We start from the raw sequence: 18,528 nt of genomic DNA on the forward strand, positions 1-18,528 counted from the left end.
AGTTGGTATCTTTCCTCCAGCAATAAGGACTACTACTAGGAGTACTAGTGCAAAGCAAATAACAAATAGCAGATAAAATTATTCTTGTGTGTTTGTTCTATCTTTTCCAAGTTTTGTAATTCAGGGTCAAAAAGTAAGTTATCCAAAGACCTTTGAAATGCTGTTTTTTGAAGTGTTAAGATGCCAGATCTTTCACTTGAGTTACGCTATCCTGAACTTCTTAAATCCTCAGGTTATTTTATGTTGTTTTATCAACTTGAACTCGTGGTGCCATTGACTAGTCCACGCTTGCATCTGCCAGTCTGCCTCTTGGTGCTCCAAGAAATTGTCATTCCTTTCCTTTGCCTCTGCCCCCGTTCTGATGCTGGTCTGGAGTTGTGGAGATTCATCTCTGCCAGGCCCCTCCTTTTTCAGTCTGTTCTCTCCAGTAAATTTTCTCACTTTCTGCTACTGTTGCTTTAAAAAATAATCCACACTATTCCCTCATGTTTTAGCACGCTTGCTGGGTCCTAGCAAAAGAGAAGAACAATAGCGATAGTTGAATTTACATACAAATTACTAATAGCTTCTCCCTCTCTCTCTTTGTTCTTATAACACCCAGATCACCTAAGCACCACACATATATAAATGAATTGACCTTTACAACAGCCCTTTGAGGTAGAGAAGTATTGTCCCTTTACATCACAGCCTAACCTGAAGAGTAACATCAAAAAAGGGACGGCTTATTTCCAAGAGCAATAGGGAAGTGTTAGTACCATTATACAAGGCACTGGTGAGCCCTCATCTGGAATACTGTCTCTCCCATGTTTAAGAAAGATGAATTCAAATTGGAACAGGTGCAGAGAGAGGCTGCTAGGATGATCTGAGGAATAGAAAGCCTACCTTATGAGAAGAAACTCCAAGAGCTTGGTTTGTTTAGCCTAACCAAAAGCAGGCTTTGGGGAGATATGATTGCTCTCTAAAAATATGTCAGAGGGATAAATACCGGGGAGGGAAGAGGAGTTACTTAAGTTAAGCATCAGTGTGGGCACAAGAACAAATGGCTATAAACTGGTGATCAACACGTTTAGGCTTCAAATTAGAAGAAGGTTTCTAACTATCAGAGGAGTGAAGTTCTGGAACAGCCTTCTATGGGGAGCAGTGGAGGCGAAATACCTAACTGGCTTTAAGAATGAGCTTGATAAGTTTACTGAGTGGGATGGTATGATGGGACTCCCTACAATAGCATGTAGCTGATCTGTGACTTCTAGCAGCAAATATTTCCAACAGCCAGTGATGGGACACTAGATGGGGAAAGCTCTGAGTTACTACAGAGAATTCTTTCCCAGGTATCTGGCTGCTGGGTCTTACCCACATGTACAGGGTCTAACTGATCACCCTATTTGAGATTGTGAAGAAATCTTCTCCTGACTCAGATTGGCAGACTCTGGGAGGGGGTAGGGTCACTTGCAGGTTTAAACTCATGTAAATAGTGGATTCTCTGTAACTTGAAGTCTTCAGATCATGATTTGAGGGCTTAAGTAACTTGGCCAAAGGTTATGGGTCTATCACAGGAGTGGGTGGGTGGGTTCTGTGGCCTGCAACGTGCAGGAGGTCAGACTGGATGATCGTGATGGTCTGGTCCCTTCTGACCTTAGTCTATGACCTTGTCCACACTGTAAGTTACTTCAGAATAACTTACGTTGCTCTGGGATGTGACTAATCCACACTCCTGAGCAACGGAAGTTATACCGATCTAAGCACTGGTGTGGACAGCGCTATGTCGGTGAAAGAGCTTCTCCCGCTGACACAGCTACTGTCTCTAGTGGAGGCAGGAGTTACTGAGCCAAAGGGAGAGCTCTCTCCTATCGTCTTAGAGCATCTCCGCCGCAAGCGCTACAGCGGAGCAGCTGCACCAAGGTGCTGTAGTGTAGACGTAGCCTTTGAGTCCACGTCTAATTCCTGACCCTAAGAGCTATGGAGAGGGCTTGCTAGCCAAGTTTTGTGCAACAGTGGTCACCAAGACTTTGCAAATTCATGTAAGATTTGCTGCAGACAAGCAATTTGGCCTGGCAAATTTCTGAAGTCCTAAGGGGAGCAGACCATAAATAAGGGGTTTGGCCCTGCAAACCCCACATAGGTAAGAGAGCAGTAAGACCCATAGGGCTTAACTACCTCTGCCTTCAAACTCTTCTCAAGTGGGGACAAGGGCACTGGAACAATTCCTGCCCTCCTCCTTCTCAGTTGAACCTTGGTAAAGGCTACGCTGCTGAAACCCCTTCTCATGTCCCACTTTATTAAAACTATATGGAAAAATAAGTTATTAACTTAACAAGATTTTGCCATTGCTTAATATTTAATAAAGGTGATTGAAAGGAAGAAACAGTGATTTATCCCTCCTTTTTTAAGTTGATTGCAGCTACAAAAATAATATATGTAAAAGGCAAAGAATACATGGTGTGGCAGTCTGTTCACCCCTCTTACAGGACTATGATAATTTTATACAAAGTATTCCTCGTGAGATATCATTTGAAAACTCATAATTTGCTGACCACTACTGTCCTGGTAAAATGTGTGGCAGCATTGTATGTAAAGTTATAAGATTCTACTGTATGACATTACTGAGGCATATTCCCAGTTTGTGCCTATTTCTGGTAACTTGTTCCTCAAATGCAAACTGATGCCCCAGCCAGGTATCAACAAAATCAAATGGAATATCCCCTGATCAAGCGGCCGTTCTTTGGCAGGAAAAAGGGTGTAAGCAAGGATTTTACATGTTGGCCAAAGAAAGAAAGCTGGAAGTTTCCATCCCATGGATTTTCTGTCTCATGAACCTCAGCTGGAGATGATTTTCTACGAAAAGTACAAAGAATGGGGAACAGAAGCCCCAAATTGTCTCTCCTTTCATCTCTACTCATGGTATCAACAACACTTGAAGGACAAAGAAAGCATCATTGGACTGGGGAGGGATCCTGGCTGAAAGATTCAGCCAGTAAGACTCCAGTAGTAAGAAGAGACCTTTTGCTTTGAATTCACTTAGCTTGTTAAGTTAGGTATTAGTTGTGTTTTTACTTTTTATTTCATTGTAACCAATTCTGACTTTATGCCTCACTAGTTGTAATCACATAAAATCTACCTTTCTGTATTCTGTTAAATTTGTTTTATTGTTTTATCTAAACTAGTGTGTGTTTGGATTGAAGTGTTTGGGAAACTTCATTAGGGATAACAAGATTTGTCTGCATAAATTTGAGGACTGTTTAATTAATCGCAGTTAACTCACATGGTTAACTCAAAAAATTAATCACGATTAAAAAAATAAATTGTAGTTTTAATTGCACTGTTAAACAATAGAATACCAGTTGAAATTTATTAAACATTTGTGGATATTTTTCTACTTTTTCAAATATATTGATTTTAATTACAACAGAGAATACAAAGTGTATGTTACTCACTTTATATTATTTTTGTTACAAATATTTGCATGTAAAAATGATAAATAAAAAATATTTTTCAGTTCAGCTCAAACAAATACTATAGTGCAATCTCTATCATGAAAATACAACTTACAAATGTAGATTTTGTTGTTGTTGTTACATAACTGCACTCAAAAACAAAGCAATGTAAAACTTTAGATTCTACAAGTACACTCAGTCCTGCTTTTTGTTCAGCCAATCACTAAGAGTTTGTTTACATTTACAGGAGGTAATCCTGCCTCCTTCTTATTTACAGTGTCACCTGACAGTGAGAACAGATGTTTGCATTGCACTTTTGTAGTAGGCATTGCAAAGTATTTACATAACGGATATGCTGAACATTCATATGCCCCTTCATGCTTCGGCCACCATTCCAGAGGACATGCTTCTATGCTGATGATGCTCGTTTAAGAAAAAAAATGCATTAATTAAATTTGTGACTAAACTCCTCAAGGGGAGAATTGTCTTCTGTTCTGTTTTACCCTCATTCTGCCATTTACTTAATGTTTTAGCAGTCTCAGATGATGACCCAGTGCATGTTGTTTGTTTTAAGAATACTTTCACTGCAGATTTGACAAAACCCAAAGAAAGTACCAATGTGATATTTCTAAAGATAGCTACAGCACTTGACCCAAGGTTTAAAAATCTGAAGTGCCTTCCAAAATCTGAAAGGGATGAGGTGTGGAGCATGCTTTCAGAAGTCTTAAAAGAGCAACACTCCGATGCAGAAACTACAGAACCTGAATCACCAAAAAAGAAAATCAGTCTTCTGTTTATGGCATCTGACTCAGATGATGAAAATGAACATCTGTCGGTCTTCACTGCTTTGGATCGTTATCAAGCAGAACCCGTCATCTGGAATGGTGGTCGAAGCATGAAGGGACATATGAATCTTTACCGCATCTGGCATGTAAATATCTTGCAATACCAGCTACAACAGTGCCATGCAAACACCTGTTCTCACTTTCAGGTGACGTAAACAAGAAGCAGGCAACATTATCTCCTGCAAATGTAAACAGACTTGTTTGTCTGAGTAACTGGCAGAATAAGAAGTAGGACTGAGTGGACTTGTAGGCGCTAAAGTTTTACATTGTTTTGTTTTTGAATGCAGGGTATTTTTGTACATAATTTTACATTTGTAAGTTCAACTTTCGCAATAAAGAGATTGCACGACAGTACTTGTATTAGGTGAATTGAAAAACACTATTTCTTTTGTTTTTTACAGTGCAAATATTTGTATAAAAAATAAATATAAAGTGAGCGCTGTACACTTTGTATTCTGTGTTGTAATTAAAATCAATATATTTGAAAATGTAGAAGACACCCAAAAATGTTTAAATAAATGGTATTCTCTTATTGTTTAATAGCGTGGTTAATCTCAATTAATTTTTTTAATCACTTGACAGCCTTAATAATTTTCTATTAATGAAATGATGGACTTTATATGAGCTTGTATTGTCCAGAAGGGTGCTGGGCTGTAGAAGACGCACATTTCTAGGGGGAAGTCTGGGACAAGAGTTTGCTGGTGTTGCCCTGCAGTATAATTGATGAGTGGCTGGTTATAGCACTCATACTGTGTAGCTGGAAGTGATTTACATGCTAGTGGCTATGTGTGGGCAAACCAGGAGTAGTTGCTCTCACAGCAAAGCAGTGTAAAAGGCACCTCAGGTTGGAGAATTGAGGGGACACAGCTGTCTCAGTCCAGATTGTACCCTAGGGATGCCTGAGTGGCGCAGCAAGGAGCAGGGTACCTGCACAGCTTGTTGTTTTGAGTGAAGTTTACATTTTAAGCACTGGTACAGCAATTTTAAGTTAGTCTCATGTGTGGTGGCTAGAAACAGTCCAAGGAGGCATAGTTCGTTGTTTTCTGTTTGCTTATTTCAGGTAAGGGAAATGGAAACGGTGAAGTATAAAAATGAGCAAAAGTGAAACAATTACAAAGTTGAAGCTGGCTAGAGTGGAGGCAGCAGAAGAAGAGAGAACGGCCGTACCGAATGTGGAAAGCAGAGATGAGACTGAAAGAAGCAGCTGCTGCATGGGAAGCTGAAGAAGCCACCCGTAGAAGAGCGATGGAGCTTAATGAACAGGAAGCTGAACCCCTTAAGCGAGCTATGGAGCTGAGACAAGAATTTGAGGAGAAGGAGAGAAAATATAATCTGGAGCTGATAGAAAAGCATGGGAAGATCCCAGAGTCACTAACATCTCCCATCACTTGAGGCTGGGACCAGCTGTGTCCTACATACAGAAAGACAGACTGCACTAAGGAATACTTAACCACTTTTGAAAATCTATGTGAAATTCATAAGATTCCTGAGGACAAGAAAATCCCCACAATGGTTGCATAACTGTCTGGTAAATTTTTGAATGTATTTAATGAACTGCCAGTTCAGCAAGCTGTGATGTATTCTTAATTTAAAGAATCGGTTTTACAAAGATTTCAAATCACCCCTGAAGTGTATAGGGTGAAATTTAGAAATCTTAACAGCAGTATTGGCATGAGTCATAGTGAATATCCCTTTGAATGATGATGCACAGAAAAAATTTGCTTTCATCCCTGATACAGACTCTGAATTCTCAATGTTACTGTTTGGTTTAATTAATGCTGGGGCCATGTTCCGGAGTCTGGTGAATGAAGTGTTAAATGATTTACAGAACTTTGCAAGAGCATATGTGGATGACATTGCAAGAGGGGAGATATGACCCGTCTGTGTGTTCACCCCTTTGTACAAAATTTATCATAGTTTTGTAAAAGTACGCCTTGTGAGATATCATATGAAAACTTATAATTTGCTGATCATTAATGTCCTGGTAAAATGTGTGGCAACATTATATGTAAACTTAGAAGATTCTACTGTATGATGTTATTCAGACATATTCTAAGTTTAGAGAAGCCAGCACAAACCGGTTCCTCAAAAACAAAAGGCAAACTGATGCCTCAGCCACGTATCAACAAAATCAAATAGACTATCACCTGGATAAACAGCCATTCTTTGGCAGGAAAAAGAGTGTGGCAAGGAATTTACATCTTGGCAAAAAAAAACCAAAAAACCCCAAACAGCTGGAAGTTTCCATCCCACAGACTTTCCGTCTCCTGAGCCTAAGCTGGAGATGATTTTCTAAGAAAAGTATAAAGAATGGGGAACAGAAGCCCCAGATCATTTCTCCCTTCATCTCTACTCATGGCATCAACAACACTTGAAGGACAAAGGAAGCATCATTGGGGGCAGGGGGTGTGGAATCCTGGCTGAAAGATTCAGCCAGTAAGACTGCTAGAACATGGTGAGAGAGACCTTTTGCTTTGAATTCACTTAGCTTGTTAAGTAAGATTCTGACTTTTATGCCTCATTACTTGTAATCACTTAAAATCTTCCTGCAATTAATAAATTTTTTTCATTGTTTTATCTAAACCAGTGTTTGTTTGAACTGAAGACTTTGGGAAACTTCAGTTTGGATGACAAGATTTGTGCATATAATTTTCGATTAATGAAATGATGGGTTTTATATGAGCTTGTATTGTCCAGGAGGGTGTTGCGCAGTACAAAACGCACATTTTTGGGGGAAAGTGTGGGACTGGGAGTTTGCTGGTATTGCCCTGCAGTGTAATTCATTGGTGGCTGGCTATAGCACTCATACAGTATAGCTGGGAGTGATTTACAGGCTAGAAGCTGTGTGTGGGCAGACCATGAGTGGTTGCTTTCATAGCGAAGTAGTGTAAAAGGCACCCCAGGTTGGAGAATTAAGGGGACGCAGCTGTTCATCCATCTGGATAGTACCCTGTGGAATGTCACGCATGGGGATTATAGGGACTTATAATACTTATGCTTTCTTTTTTTAAATTGTATAAATTAATGTAAAATCACTAAGAAAGATGTATTATTTAATCTCCTTCTTTGAGAGGCTAACTTTTAAGGAGTATATAAGGATTTAAATTAATAGTATATAGTCTCTAGCTGAGAGCACACAACAGACTGCTCTATAGCAGAACAGAGCCAAAACTATTTACATTATGTTATGTGCAATGTATCCTGAAACCCTCCTCTTTCTTCTTCCCTCAAGATCCACAATCGATATGAAGGCAAAGACATTTCGAAACACAAACGGAACTTGGCTATTGCAGGTGGTGTAACCTTGTCTGTAATAGTTTCTCCAGTTGTAGCTGCAGTAACTGTAGGTAAGCAAATACCACCACTGCATGAGAGTAGTACCTTGCAACCAAGCATTTGAGAAGACTTGTACAGACTCTCATTAATAAATGACCCTCAGTGAATTAGGAGGTATTAGCTTCATTTTATAGATATGGAAATGGAGGGATAAAAAAGTTGAGGTTTGCCCCAGATTACACTGTAAATTGCACTGGAGCAGAGACCAGTGTCAAGACGTTAGAGAGGCTGCATCTAAATGAAAAATTATAAAAAACTTCTTTAATCTTGTAATTTTCATGTTGAACTTGTTTTCAGATTTTCATAATCTAACATTTTTTTCTTTAAAAAGAAAATATAATTTAAAACTGCTTTTAAAAGGTACTCTAAAAATGGCACCATGGGGTCCTTATGTGTGTGCCAGTGATTCCAGAGCAAATTTGCTCAATTTGGAATTTTGAAATTTTTTAATAATTCTTTAATATCTGACACTGCAAGCTCAAGTTTGGTCTTCGGGAGACAAATTGGGTTCTTTCCTTCTCTCACTGAGGTTTGCATTGAAGAAAAGTAGGGTTGCAGCTGGTGTCACCCTCAGCATATTCCTGAACCAGAGCTGTGTAGGAGAGACGCCCCTAATTCTGTGGGTACTGGGCATGGCTACAGCCTTATTGCCCTCCCACCCAACAGCTATTCCTCCATGAGGGGAGGGGAAACTGCAGAGAGGAGCCAGCCGGAAACTCCAGCCAGTAGGAGCAGAAGCAGCCAAAGCAGGGACTTCTGGACAGAACTGTCTCTGTCTACAGTTCTGTATGGACTTCCTCTGCCTTTTGCTTATTGGCTTTCTGCTCCAACCCTCCCCCTACCTTTGCCACAGTCTCTTCATCCCAGCCTCACTCCATACCTGCCCTCTTACTGTCTTCTCCCCCACTCTGTCCATCTCACTTCCCTTCCCTTTTCTTTCCATCTAGCTTCCTCTTTCCCCCCATCCCCCCAAGTAAATCCACCCAACAAACAAAACAAATATCGTGGAATGCTGTTTGCTGCCATCACATTGTTCACTCTGCTTGCGTGTTCTACCCCTTCCACCCTTCCTGTGCCTGTCTTATTTGTTTAGGTTGTAAACTCTTCAGGGCAAGGACTGTCTACTCTGTGTTTGTGCAGTGCCTAGCATAATGGGGCCCCAGTCTTGATTGGCCCTTAGGCACTACTGTAATAAACATTATTATTAATAATAATTAATAATACAATCAATGGTACCTTTGGCTGTATAGGGGAAAAAGGAACCCAGTTTGGTGTCTCAGATCCCAATACAGGTTTGCAGGGCTAGCAGTTGGGAGGGAAAAAAAATCTTTCTTCTACTTAGGCATCCATTGGCCTGGACTTCACTCATGGGTTACAGCTCTTCATTACTCCTTCACAGAGGTAACAGCAGGGTTTTTTTTCCCCACTCCTTTTACTTTTTTTTTACTTACTCCTTTTACTTTCGGTTGCCTCTTTGGGCCTGCTGCACCACCTCACTCTTACCCTAGTTTACTTTGCCTTCGAGAGAGTAGCTTGAGGCACACTGCTCTCCACAGTAGAGATCCTGAGTGTGAGTTTCCAGTGAATTGGATTTTCAGTAATTGGAACCTATTGACCTTCCTTTTAGGGCAGACTGAAGAGCCTCTGTACTCATCTGTATTGCAGCTGCTTTGCTCCATATGGGTCAGTTTGGCCTGGCACAGCCTGCCATTTTACTGCACCGTTCACAGGCTTCCACCAGCAAAACAGCAGAATAGTCTAGTGCATAGTGTTAGAGATCTTGGGCCAAATGATTAGCCCCTACAGTGTGTGGGAAATGATGCTCTGTTTGTATGAGTGTAGCCTAGCCCAGACTGCCTTTTTACTACACGTTTCACTGGCTTTGCTCATCAGTTTTCTCTTTTTTCATTTGTAAACTGAGATACATAAACCCCATAATGATCCTTTCTTAAGGGCCGATCTTACCTCCGTTGAAGTCAGTAGCAAAGCTTTCTCTGACTTCAGTAGGAGCAGGATCAAGCCCTTAATTACACTGGCAGTAGTAGGCATTTCTGGTTTTAAAGATACTTGAAATAGTTCCATTCTCTCACGTCAGAAAAGTTTTTAATACCCTTTGACAAAGCTTATTAAATCCGATAAGTGTAATATATATATTGGTAATGGACATAGTGTACATGTCTACTCATCCTATACTATACTATACTCCTCTTTGTCTCCCATTGTTGGTAGGAGAACCTTCTTTGCATGATGATGCCAAAAGGGCAGTGCACATGCACGCTATGTGCTGGAATCGGAAAGTTTTCATAGCAGTGCCCATTGATCCACATGCATGCAATGCGTCCCCCTTATGCTTTCAGTCGAGGCTATAATAGGGTATATGGGTCAATGCCACTCCAGTTCCCTCCTCTTTTGCTATCTGGAACAGCTTTCATGTTTCACTCCACCTTAGTGATTTGCCATCTGTTCTCAAATCTCACTTGAAAACCATATATTTTCTTAATTCCTTTCTCTTCTTCTGTAGATTTATTTTAACTGTGCATTATTAAATAATATAGTTACAAAACCTGGGATAGTTTAATAAAAGGTGCTGAAGCAAATAATGATATTGAATGAAAAGCTCTATATTTTCCTTTGTAGGCATTGGTGTTCCTATTATGTTGGCTTATGTGTATGGAGTTGTTCCAATCTCCCTCTGTCGCAGTGGAGGCTGTGGGGTGTCTGCAGGCAATGGAAAGGGTGTCAGGATAGAATTTGATGATGAAAATGATATAAATGTTGGTGGAACAAATGCAGCAGTAGGTAAGAGAATTCAATATTTTTTTTTCCTGTAAATTTAGTGTTTTGTAATAGTTGCTACATTTGAAAGCCTAGGACACTGAAGATCTTTCTTTGCAGAAGAGCTACAGTGCAGGTAACAACAGTGCAAGTCGCCTCATGCTGCCTTACCTATGTGCCTAAACTGCATGTTAAAGGACCCATCTCCAGCAATAAGGGTAGTTGTTTTTGTGCCATGATGTTTTTTGAACTACAGGTGCCTGGGATGTGGACTGAGCCCACTACCCTTCTGTCTTATGTTCTGTTCTGTGTAGGTTGTTAATCAACCCTCATCACTGTAATACCTGAGTGCCTTCCAATAGTGCATTAAGTGAAAAAGATCACCAAAGAGCCATCAGAGGGTAACCGCTTTCTCACTCTTGATCTAAGCTGAATGCAAATAGCTGACTTAGAGGTGAAAAGCATTCTATTGCATTACCATTACCATTCCCTTTGTACCATCCTCTCCCTCAGAAATAACAATTTAAGAATGAGCGTTTTAGTCAAAACAAGCACATTTTAATTTCTTAGGCCCTGATCATTGATCTGTGTGAGTGGACACTTGAATGGAGCTTCTTGGTAATCACTGGGGCACTTGGTAATCACTGGACGCAGTGTTAGACCCAGATGAGAGAGAACAAAGGCTTGTGTCCCTTCTCGAATAGTTAGTTCCCATAGTGCAAATTCAAAGAAGTGATGCAAACATCTCCTCTCACTTGTTCTAATCAAGTGTTGACTTCTGGGTATGTCCTCCCCCAGGCTGAAAGGAGCGAGATAAGATGAAGCTGTTGGTTTTCATCTCTTCGTCTCTAAGGCTTTGTCTACACTACCCCTTTTATTGGTAAAACTTTTGTTCAGGGGGTGTGAAAAAACACACCCCAACCAACATAAGTTTCGCTGACAAAAGTGCTGGTGTGCACAGCGCTCTGTCAGCAGGAGAGGCTCTCCTGCTAACAGACCTAGTGCTGCTCGCTGGGGGTAGTTTAATTATGCCAGCAAAGAGCAGCTACACGGATACCCTTACAGTTGTGGTGGTACAGCTATGCCGCTGTAAGTTCTGTAGTGTAGACATAGCCTAATAGGGAAAAACATCCTGTCAGATATCGTTCTACTGCTGCTTTCTTGAATTTTATAAATCTGTTTTTTAATCAAACTGTAAGACTCCCTGCTGGAGAGTTCCTACATGTAAGGTGGCTTCAGGTTACCATTCCTATATAGCATTAGGTATTTTTAAGCCTTTCAACAACTTATCAAACAAATCTATGGTTTCAGTCACAGCCACTCCGGCAGTCCCAACTGAGAGCCTGTTTTACTTCGTATTGTAATCTTCACATGGTGAATAGAGTGTGTTTTCACATATTGTCTAGATTCTTTGGCTCCTTCTGGTGTTATTCCAGAAGCAGTTTTCTTATCCACATTTAAGACAGAGTTAAACTTTCTATTTCCTTTTGTATTTCAAGCCTGTTACATTTTTATCTAGATACCACTTCAGTAGCAGAGACCCGTCATAACCCTAGTATAGGAGAAGGAAGTGTTGGAGGATTAACTGGAAGCCTGAGTGCAAGTGGCAGCCACATGGATAGAATAGGAGCCATTCGGGACAACCTGAGTGAAACTGCTAGCACCATGGCACTGGCTGGAGCTAGTATAACAGGGAGTCTGTCAGGAAGTGCAATGGTCAGCTGTTTTAACAGGTAAGACACACACTTTCTGCTGTTCTGGTATCTAGCTTTAAATGTGAGGCGAGTGTAAGTGTGTGTGTGTGGGGGGGTGTCACTATTCTTGATATTCAGATCATTTCATGTTTAAAATAAGATGGAGTAAAGTTAATTGTACTTTCCCATAATTCACCTGTATCCATGATGTCACAATTTTAAATATCCTAAATATGTCTGTTCCTTGACAGGTGAGTCCACTAGCTATAATTGTTTACTCTAACCCACATTTAAAATACCCAATGAAAAACTTACCAGCATCTGTCTCGTTTTATGATGAGTATTTTAAGTATCCATTCAAAGCTTTCAAATTGTAATTTTAAAAATAAGAATAATGTGCACATGCCTAAACTGAGTAACTGCAGAGTTGCATTTGTCCTCACCTCATTATGTCTCACCTAAAATGTAGATTGTAAGTGCTCTGGGGCCCAGGGACTGCTTCTGTTTCCTGTGAAGTACCGAGCACACCATGGGGTACTATACACTAATAAATAACGAGTGCTGTGATGCAGTTTATTTTGCCAGTATTTTATATACTAAGAATATTTTGCATTAACACTTTGTTCACTTAATCAGTTAAATGTTAGTATGCAAAGTCACACTGAAATCAGAGGGATTTGCATAATATCCATGCTGCAGACAATCTATAATCAGAGCCATCACTTAACAGACCATTAATAAACACAGATACTGAATGTGCATGCCAGCTACTCTTCAGAATAAAAACTCTTTTTTTTTAAAAAGGCAGAAAAAGTGAAGTGGCCTTCAGTAAGGAGTAAATGACACCAACACCTTGTTTTAAGTCAGCCTAGTTTTAGTGTGTGAATAAAAGGGTGAGGCTGAGAGGATTTTTCTGACAGGCCTGAATGTGGAAATAGCAACTACAGTGTACTGCTGTGTTATATAGCTTATCCTCTTGGGTTCTGAAATCACAAGTGGATTGTGAAACGTTTGCCTCACAGAGGAGGATAAATTCCATATGCTGAAGCAATCCAAGATTCAGTATTATCTTCCGGCAATCTAGTTGTTTGTAACCCAGGTTGTAAAACAAATTCTTAACATTTTAATCTAATTATTTTTCATTATGGGCCATACTTGCGCACACCAAAGTCAATAGAAAGATTCCCAGACTCCAAATGTGTAAGGTCAGGACTTTGCCATTTATAAGTAATATAATCATCCCAAATATGTAGCAGTAACGATATTATAGCACCCACACTATCTTCACATAATCTCTATATGTCTGTATAAGAAATCAAAAACTTTTCTTTTACTGATAACAACATGATGCTATTATATAATCATTGGCTGCTTCACCTTCATACCAGATCCCAGATGCCCCTATCATTATGGCCTCACATCACAGTTACCTTTCTTTTGCCAAGAAGGACTCTGGAGACCTCACTGCAGACCCAAAATGCCACTAATTAACTCCCGAGGAATCACTTCTGAGTAATCTGAAGCACGTAGCTGCTTTGTTGGCCATGCTCCATTCTCCACCCCAGAGAAGGCAGAACATCTCTTGGGAGAAGTGTCAAAATCTAGCAGTGAGGGTGGAGCTCACCTTGTTTCTTTAGTACCATTTTTTGGTTTAAACAATTCAGATATCCAGGGTATGTTGAATGGGTAAGGACAGGATAGAAACCTCTGTTTTGACACTGTATACATTCTAGAGAGAAAACTTTTCAAGCAGAGATACTTTGCCTTGTACAACTGTCTTCTCCTTTACCGGGAAGAGAAGTACTTTTTAAAAAGAAAAAATAACAAATCTATGCTTCCAGTTCATTGTCAGAATGTATGGCTAGACAATAGGTAAAATCTCAATGGTATTTTAAACTGATTTTTTTCTTTACATACTTGCTCACACCTGAATTTGGGTGGTCTGGTTTCTATAATTCTCCTCCGATGGTTCATACGTAACATCACTATCACAGAAAGCAGAATAAGGAATGCAGCTCCCTGTCCTGCATTCCTTGATTAGCAATGTCTTCTATTATTGCAGGAGGAACATGGGAAATTAAATGGCCTGAACTTAGATTTTTGGCTGGCAGAAACGGTCTTTGCACTTTTTAAATTATGGTAGTCATCTCTTGGTTACTAGATGAAGTGTCTACAAAATCTGGAAACCTTAATCTGGAAGTCTCTCATAATGCTCAATTTTCCTGGTTGACCTGCAACATTTTCTTTTGGTAGGCGGTTCATTTTTAGTTTACGATGAGTCTCATTTTCCTGAATTGAAGAGACCGCATTGTGACTGATGGAGCAAAAGAGAAGTGACCATTTCAGTAAATAGGTATCTTTCAGTGTTGGGGAGACACTTGTCAACTGTTCCTGATATCACATGGTGGATAACTTTACAAGATGAGATACTGACTCTTAACCCAGGTATTTCAATTATGGTAATATTATGAAGGTAACTTTTTTGACATTTTCTTTTATTTGTTTAAATCTCTCCAAGGCTGGAAGTTCAAGCAGATGTGCAGAAAGAACGGTACAGTCTGAGTGGAGAATCTGGCACAGTTAGCTTGGGAACAGTTAGTGACAATGCCAGTACCAAAGCAATGGCAGGATCCATTCTGAATTCCTACATCCCATTAGACAGGTAAGAACAATATGAGGAAAACAGAGAAGACTCATGAGTCTAGTTGATAAAGGATATTTCCAGGGTACTAGGCCAAATGACTTATCTTGATAAGGGATTCCATCTACAAGATTTACCTTCAGGATTATGCATATATATGTATCTTACACACCACAATTTACAACAGGAGTCGGCAACCTGCAGCACCCGTGCCAAAGGCGGCACACAAGCTGTTTTTTACTGGCACGCTGCTGCCAGCCAGGGTCCCGGCCACCGGCCCCGCTCAGCCTGCTGATGGTCTGGGGTTCCGGCCGCCGGCCCCTTGCCAGCTGGGGTCCCAGCCATTGGCCCCGCTCACCTCGCTGCTGGTCTGGGGTTCCAGCCGCTTGGCTCCCTACCAGCCGGGGTCTGGGCCTCCGGCCCTGCTCAGCCCTCCTGCCAGCTTGGGGTACCGGCAGCCAGCCCAGGGCTCTGCTCCTAGCCTGGGCCCAGGGCTCTGCAGCCCTTATCAAAAATTACAGTGCAATTAGCTTAAAAACTTGAAAACTTAAAATATTACAGTAATCGTTAAAAAATGTATAATGTTAATAAATAATGGGTTTGATGAAACAAAGTAGTTGTACTTCTGTGCCTGTGCTTAATTTGCGTTTTCGATGATTTACCTTCTAAAAAAATCTCGCATGTCTCGCACCCCCAGAAAGGGCATCTCGCACCCCCATGGTGTGCTTGCACCCCAGGTTAAGAACCACCACACTAAACTGATAAGATCTGCATTTTAATTTAATTTTAAATGAAGCTTCTTAAACATTTTAAAAACCTTGTTTACTTTACATACAACAATAGTTTAGTTACATAATATAGACTTAGAGAGAGAGACCTTCTAAAAACATTAAAATGCATTACCCGCACACGAAACCTTAAATTAGGGTGACTAAATGAAGACTTCGCACACCACTTCTGAAAGTTGCCGACCCCTGATATACAATATCCAAGTGCTAGTTGCTGCCAGGCTAATGATAAACATTTGGGTGACTATATGTTCCCGATTGGAATACTGTCATGGTAGCACAGTAAATAGGTGGATCCCAGATTTTGTTTCCTTTTAATTAATTTTGATTTAGAAAACCCTTTTAAAATGTATAAAACGATTCGTTTAGAAAAAACCTTGAATATTGCAATTTAACATTCTTGTCATGTCATGCACATAGAAAAGAGACAAGGGCATGTTTTGCTTTGATGATGAAACTTTTTGTAAGTTGTCTCTTAAAGATGGATGCTTTGACCATTTATTTCATGTTCTAGGGAAGGCAACAGTATGGAGGTGCAAGTTGATATTGAATCGAAGCCAGCTAAATTCAGACACAATAGTGGAAGCAGTAGTGTTGATGATGGCAGTGCTCCAGGTCGCAGTAATGCTGGTGGTTCATCGGCCTGCTTGCCAGAAAGTAAATCTAGTGCCACCAAGTGGTCCAAAGAAACAACAGCAGGAAAAAAATGTAAAGGTAAACTGAGAAAAAAGAGTAGCATGAAGATAAATGAGACCAGAGAGGATATGGATGCTCAGTTGTTGGAGCAACAAAGCACAAACTCCAGTGAATTTGACTCTCCCTCTCTAAGTGACAGTATCCCATCTGTAGCAGATTCCCACTCAAGTCATTTTTCTGAGTTTAGTTGCTCTGATATGGAAAGTATGAAAACCTCATGTAGCCATGGTTCCAATGATTATCATTCTCGCTTTACTGCAGTTAGTGTTCTCCCTGAGGTAGAAAATGACCGTTTGGAAAACTCTCCACATCAGAGTGCAATTCCTGTGCTTGCTCCACCGGCCCCAAGCGCTGAAGGTCCACAGCTGAGTTATATTGCTGAAGAATGTGTTAATCATGGAGCTTCAACTGACATAGGTGTAGGTCTTGGTGAAACACTGAAAGAAACAAATAACAACCATTCACAGCATGCTGTGGAATTAAACACTGCAATTCAGACTGAAATTTAGACCTGCAAGTGCTGCAAAAATAGATTTACCACTAAAGAACCATGTCTGAAAGCTGGTTGAACTACATGTGACTACTGTAAGTTTCAAGTGGCCAGCAGAAGCAAGGTTTTGATGCAATTACATTTTATATATGCCTGTCTAGGAAGGCAGAATGCTTCATGTGGATCTTGTTACAGACCTGTATGAAGTATATGAAGGCTTTAACAAGTGCATTACAACAGGACAATATGTTCATGTTTTGTATTGTTGCCACAACTTTGCTTGAAAGTATATACTTGTGTAGTCAGATAAACAATTGGCTCATTCATAATATGTTAAATGCTAAATTGAACAATCTGTACTATACTGTTCACTTGCAAAATGTGGGGCTTAGGATAAGTGGGTGTTAGGTCAGCAGTAGTAACTTAATGAAACCGTTCTAGGGTGAACACTAGTTAGGGGAAATGAGAGGGTCGCAGAGACCTTAACAGTAATAAATCTTTGTCAGTACTAAATATTTGTACTGACCATTTTGCCTCCTAACTGGACACAAATTTCAAATGTTTGCATTTAGAATGAATCACATATTCAGAGCTGGATGCAGCCTGTTTCAGAAGTGCTTGTATACTTGTACACCTTGAGCAAGTTTATGGCATTTTGCATAATTCTGAAATAAAGAAAATTGGAACTTAATATGTGGTACAAAGGTGACATTTCCTTTTGAAGAACAACAGTCCAGGTAATTCAATTATATATGCATCAGATGGCAACAGATACAGCTACATATACTGTATAAAAACTGTAAAATAAGAATCCATTGACTTGTAAACATTGCAGAGAAGCGTATAGAGTCACCTTTCATTAGTGGAAGAACAGTGCCCCTTTGATTCTTGGTGCCTTTGGAATAGACTGGGTTTTAAGTGCCTGGTCGTTTGAGGATTTTACGGTAACGTTTTCCAGAATGTCCTCTTTGACCACCTTGGACTATAAAGGAAAACTTTATAGAAAATAAAATGACTGTGGTAGATAATGTGTATAATAATAAAGAAGTATTAGCCTACCAAAGACTCACTCAGGCTTAGTGGATAACTTTTACATGACATCTGTCTGCAAAACACATGAACATCTTCAGTCACAGAATTAAAGCACAGTGCAGAGCTTGCACAAGTACAAAAGATGGGTTTCAAATCTGACTGGCTTTTCTTTTTTCTTTTGCTTATGGAAGATATACAACTAAACACAAGCTGAAGTTGGCAAAAGCGTCTGCACTATTACAATTTTTGCTGCATAATTCATTAAACTGAAAAAAAAGGTGGCTATCAGAATAACAGTTAACAATGTTCTGTCTTGTGTTCCTCGTAAGTATTGCCATTATGGTGCTACCCAAAGTTTGGTATGGTAAAAAGAAAAATGCCATGGGCTGCAGTCCTCTTCCATGACTTATCCCCACCAAGTTCATTAATATGCTTATAACACTAGTGCCAGTTATGTTATTGGATAATGCTTGTTATGGTATTTGTATATTTGCAATTCAGTTTTGCTCAATAATATGCGTGTAAACTGCATACCTGAAATAAATGTCTACATAATAACTTTTTAGTTGTCCTTTGTTTAGTGCACAAGTGGCCTTATAAGAATGTGACGGTTCACTGATGACTCTTTTCTACAAGGAGTGGTGCACTCTCCTTTCCCATTGCCTTTGTTCATATTCATTTTGCTAGGTATAGCTTCAATGGGAGGTGAAAGTTTCTGGCACCCAAAGTATTTTTTCATACTACTGCAAGGTGACCTTGCTTTTTTCTTCTTCTCTCCTGCCAAAGTAGTGACCCGCATT

At 40.0% G+C, this 18,528-nt stretch overlaps 1 protein-coding gene across 9 annotated transcripts in view; it reads left to right on the forward strand.

The window, feature by feature from the left end:
• Positions 1-17,387, forward strand: part of RNF19A (ring finger protein 19A, RBR E3 ubiquitin protein ligase) — an 87,012-nt gene extending 69,625 nt beyond the window's left edge. For 8 of the 9 annotated variants that reach the window (XM_077809922.1, XM_077809923.1, XM_077809921.1 and 5 more), the window contains 5 exons: positions 7,509-7,623; positions 10,250-10,411; positions 11,907-12,120; positions 14,600-14,743; positions 16,025-17,387. In XM_077809922.1, the coding sequence (XP_077666048.1) occupies positions 7,509-7,623; positions 10,250-10,411; positions 11,907-12,120; positions 14,600-14,743; positions 16,025-16,715 (1,326 nt within the window). In that variant the 3' untranslated portion in view covers positions 16,716-17,387. The remainder of the gene's footprint in view (positions 1-7,508; positions 7,624-10,249; positions 10,412-11,906; positions 12,121-14,599; positions 14,744-16,024) is intronic. The other variant, XM_077809930.1, reaches the window with a different exon arrangement.
• The last annotated feature ends 1,141 nt before the right edge of the window (positions 17,388-18,528 follow it).

This window comes from Eretmochelys imbricata, chromosome 2 (genome assembly GCF_965152235.1).
Source record: "Eretmochelys imbricata isolate rEreImb1 chromosome 2, rEreImb1.hap1, whole genome shotgun sequence".
NCBI lineage: Eukaryota > Metazoa > Chordata > Testudines > Cheloniidae > Eretmochelys > Eretmochelys imbricata.